Source organism: Penaeus vannamei, chromosome 20, assembly GCF_042767895.1.
Source record: "Penaeus vannamei isolate JL-2024 chromosome 20, ASM4276789v1, whole genome shotgun sequence".
Classification (NCBI taxonomy): domain Eukaryota; kingdom Metazoa; phylum Arthropoda; class Malacostraca; order Decapoda; family Penaeidae; genus Penaeus; species Penaeus vannamei.
In genome coordinates this window covers 26,813,142-26,818,141 of record NC_091568.1, presented here as the reverse complement: position 1 = coordinate 26,818,141, position 5,000 = coordinate 26,813,142, and the positions used below count along the sequence as shown (strand labels likewise).

General features: G+C 36.6%; 1 protein-coding gene across 2 annotated transcripts in view; it reads right to left on the bottom strand.

The window, feature by feature from the left end:
• Positions 1–4,706, bottom strand: part of LOC113809797 (COMM domain-containing protein 3) — a 7,052-nt gene extending 2,346 nt beyond the window's left edge. The window contains exons 1-3 of one of the 2 annotated variants that reach the window (XM_027361470.2): positions 4,470–4,706; positions 1,215–1,328; positions 640–773 (exon numbers count right to left, since the gene is read on the bottom strand). In XM_027361470.2, coding sequence (XP_027217271.1) covers positions 640–773; positions 1,215–1,328; positions 4,470–4,629 — 408 coding nt within the window. In that variant the 5' untranslated portion in view covers positions 4,630–4,706. The remainder of the gene's footprint in view (positions 1–639; positions 774–1,214; positions 1,329–4,469) is intronic. The other variant, XM_027361471.2, reaches the window with a different exon arrangement.
• Between the last annotated feature and the right edge of the window lie 294 nt (positions 4,707–5,000).

Genomic DNA, 5,000 nt, shown 5'->3' with positions numbered 1-5,000 from the left:
CCATGCCGTGACAGCCTATTTAGTGGCGTCTATGCCTTGAGTTTCATCAGCAGGGGGTAGGAACATAAAATGTTAAACTTGAAAATATTAGTATCTTATTTTCCTTGTTTTGATCATAATGGTATATGACAATAGTAATTAGATAATATATCAGGAATAATACATGTGAGTAGCACCTGTAATATCAATCGTCTGACAATGCCTCATACTTGTCTCCTCCCATGTTGTCACGATTCAGCTAACGTTTTAAAAAAGCGATTAAGATGGCCTATTGATTAGTGATGAAGTATTATACCATACCATAAATTACCTGTAAATTTATAGTCTCTCAATTTTTGATTTGCCACACATATCTAAAAGAAGTTGGTAAATCAGGGATTCCAACAGTTTTGTATCATTAACAACTATATTTCAACAATTGTTGTTAGTGTCAGAATGTTTAGCATGATTTTCTAACAATTTTTTTCTGTGCAACTGTACACATATACAAACATACATATATACTAAGATATTTACACACATACAAGTGCACGTATGCACACACACACATGTATACATACTGACCCTAACAAGCAGGAGAAAAAAATTAAAAGCAAAACAACAATAAGAATGAGAAAAAGAAATGCACACAATCTTCACCATTACCCGGACATGGTAATCCAGCTTCCAGTCCACATCAACAATGTGAGGAGGATAAGTGCCAACTGATGCAAGTTTTGACCGTATTCTCTCTCTGCAAGAATCCAGTTCTTTGACTGTTTCTGAGATACGTTCTGGAGATGACAAAAAAAAAAGTTTGGGTTTAATGCACTGCAATCATGAATGCAAAGTAAAGGTGCTGTCACACTAGCACTTTTTCTGTAAATTTTTAAACAATTTTCTGGAAACATGTCCAAAATTGAGCGAATTGTCGATTTTCCAGTCAGACGATAATGATCATTTCCGTCTGAAAACCTTTCCGTCAACTTTTTCAGCCAGGCATACTCAAATCAAGAGATATTCGAGAATGTTTGTACTAACTTCAATAACATTGTCAAAAAATTGATGGAAAGGTACTAGTGTGACAGCAAGACACAAAGAAATATGATACATACTACAGATCACAGTATATGAAATGAAATATTTCTCACAATAGAAAATCAAATTTGATACTCATTTTTACAGGAAAAAGTGTGTAAAATATGGAGAAAATATGGGTAATAATGATATTCTACCTGCTGGCCAATTGAAGTCCTCCAGGGTTGAGGTGACGATCGTTCCATCCTGATTTGATTTCACAGCCTCAATGAAAAGAGTTGCTAAGGCAGCATGACTTCTGGCAATTGTACCTGAAATAGAATAAAGTGTGAATTTGTTTCCAATTCCATCATCTCAAATCAATTTTAAATCATAATTTTACTACAAAAATTACTAAATCTCCTTATGTGTTATTATGTTTGATAACAGACAGTTTTAAAAAATATTTGGCACTGAATCTGATAACTATGTAAGCAGTAATCACAAAATAAATTTGGTAATTTAGGAAAACATCCTAACAAACATAAAAAACACTTGCAAAATCTACGCAAATGCACATCATCTACCTTTGGACCCATGTGTTTTTTATACAATATATAATACTTAAACTCCAATTCCTACCCCTATCATAGAAGTATTTACTGTTCCCCTACTATTGTTACAGTCTATTCCTGATTACTCCCTGATCCCTAAGACTTTACCTTTATTGGTCTGAACGAAAGGGTAAGTTTTGGCATCAGAACTCTCTCAAATATAGATAGAACCAGCAGTGTTTACCACAACTTTTGTATTGTAATTTATCATTAATAAGATATGCAAAACACAAATGTTAAATGGTTAACCCCATGTCGCTGGGCATGGCATGTACGCACATGGCATGCTCCAATGTGTGTGTTGAATTTAGTAATTATTTTTACATACAGATGGCTCCACAAGTACTGTCACCAATGAGCCAATTACGCACACTACCTGTCTCACCTGTTTACCATTTTCCTTGATTTTCAATACAATTTTCTAGTATTTAATAGTGTTGTCAGTAATGTCAGTAACAATATAGTACTTAAAATGTTTATAACAAAAATAACTGTATCAATATTGATAGCATTAGTAAAAAAATGGCATTTTCCTGCTTATCTATGTGCAGAAACATTTAACCAAGCATTGCCAAAGGGAACGCACCATTTCCACGTCAAAGTTGGGTTAATATCACAATCAAAGTATAATTCTTTTATGTGTAAGATTCAAGCTCTTTCACCACGGGCATGTTTCACAGAAATATTAAACTTATATTGAAAATAAATTGATCTAGTAAAAATTCTTAAGCCATTAGATATAAGTGATATTGCTATTTTGTCATGAAAAAATTTGCTTGAGGGGAGGCTGACTGGAATGTTCTGTTGGGTGATGGAAACATCTCACCATGAGTGTACAAAACACCTGGAGTGAGACTGACTCAGCAGGCCTTCAAGAAGAGCCTCAGTTATGGTCTGCTGCAGGATTTCCACTGGTCCATGAGGAAATTTACCAGCGCTCAACCATGCCCATGATGAGGGGAATATTCAGGAAGGACACAAAGTCCACCTGCATATCAAAATGCATAAACACAAGCTAACACATACAGGTGCACACATGCCCATACCCTAAAAGAACACACTGATTCCTCTGTCAGCAGATCATTGACCTCATGGGATCAGGTGTTATTCTGATAGACAGCTTTGATAATAAGGCAAAGCTGATGTCCTGGGGCTGTGACATGAGTAGTTGTTATACTGAATTAGCTGTTCCAACATTTACTTGAACATTTCAAAAATGCATAAGCTAAGGAGCATCACATGTATTCCACAAACTTATTTCTAAGACAGTGGATATAGTGCTGTGAACCGGTGACATTTGGAAAACACATGTTCTGCCATGAAGCACTCTGATTGGCCAATGGCCATGACATCATATACAGGTGGCAGTACATGCAGTTACTGTGTATGGCAATGCTGTAGGACTGACTATTTTACCATTTTTAACTGCAAACACGTCAGTTATTTAACCGGATACAGAATGGGTTTAAGTTATTTAACCGATCACTGTGACGTAATAGCTGCTATCTCAAGTGCTATATACAAGGAGTGCCACATACAGTTACTGTGCACTCCTAACTTCAGCTCAGCTCAGCTCAGCTCACCTACCCTAAACAAACAAACAAACATACCATAACCTAACCAACCCCAACCCAACCTAACCTAAACAAAACAAACAAAACCTACCCTAAACAATAATTGATTTTATGCTCCAACTCCAATTGCTGGTAATTTTCTAGAAAACATCCGACAAACAGACCACAACAATTTCAGTATCGTTGGATTTCATTCACCATCTAAAATCCAAATATGTAGGCTTTATTGCACAGAAGCCACCCCCCAACCCCACACTCTTGCCCCCAATACCAGGAAAGGGTATGACTGATACCAAGGAAATTGTGGGGTAAAATGTAAGCGATATACACAGAATCAGTCACTATATTGTCTAATACAGGGAACTGTACCCCCTGTTGGGCTGTTGCCCAACCCCACCCTAGAAAACGAAGAATCCTCGACATATGAGCAGAAGAACCATCCAGTTGTCATTCCTGCCGTGAATATGCGAAGGATCCTTTGTTTTCCCGGGCGGGGGTCGGGGGGTGGCAGCCTCCTTTATTAGACAATATAGTGCCAATATCCCTGGTAACTTTCATGCACTAGCCAACTATCAGGAGCCAAGAATGTGGAGGGTTGGAGGGGGTTCCACACAATAATTTCAATATATCTGGAAACTAGACAGTGAAAGGAATCCAATGATACCAAAATCATCACAATCCATTTGGCAGACATATTCTAGAAATTACCCAAAGGTTTTATGGCAGCTTCAAGCTCAAGAAAGTAAAAAAATTCATTGCCAATTTTCAATAACATTGTTCTCTCCATGATTCCATGATTCAAACTGATCCAGATGTTCCTGCTTTTGTATTACAACCAATAATAGTGAGCCTGATGTTGCACATACTCAGACTTACCAGCCAATCATAGCGCACCATGGTAAAATAAGTGTTTCTCAAATATAGCTGGTTCATGGTTATATGTAGACTGCATATTTCTAATGTCACTATGCCATCTTACAAGGTACAATGTATGCACCAATACCATAAAATGGCTGGAAAATTTATGCATTATATATACATCATTGGGTCAGTTTAATGGCGAAAAGGCTCAATGGTGTTTATATATACCACAAAGGCTGGCAAAGAGGTAACAGAATTTTTCTGAAAAAATTCTACCGGCAGTCATAAATTACTTGATACCCTAACACCAATTTTCCATGTCTTGGCCCTTTCTAATAGTGCCAAACGTCTACAACAAAAAATAATATAAGCATGATTAAGTATATATACAAAACCAGATAACAATTATGAAAAATATCCGCACCATCACAAGCTCCACTTCCAGTAGATGTTACAGGCACCTTCCCAGAGTTAATTAAATCATCAGTGGCTTTCTGGAGGACTTTCTTGAATTCAGCCTGACCAAAATTCGTGGAATTTCCCAAAAGTCGCAGAGCAGAAGAGATTTCTAGGGATAAATCCATGTCGATTTTCGTCTGAACCGATTTTGGTTTCCAAAGTAGGCGTACAAGCCGTTCGAATCCGTTAACTTCTTTATGTTAGATGTCGTTCAGTTATAGTGTATATGCATGTGCAATGCTGGAATAAGGGGTGTCTATTATCAGATAATGACACTCGTTACTTTCATGTATGTTGACATATAAAATTTGCTAAACTTTATCGAATTATTTTGCCAAAATGACGATTCCTCTACAAAATTCAGGCATCAGAATCGGACACAACCTTGTTTACAAAATATTCCAAACATCAGAGATGACCACTATTGTAATCCAAGCAAAATATGTAAATTAAATATTAAATATCATATAATTTCCGTCATCCAAAATCTATAATG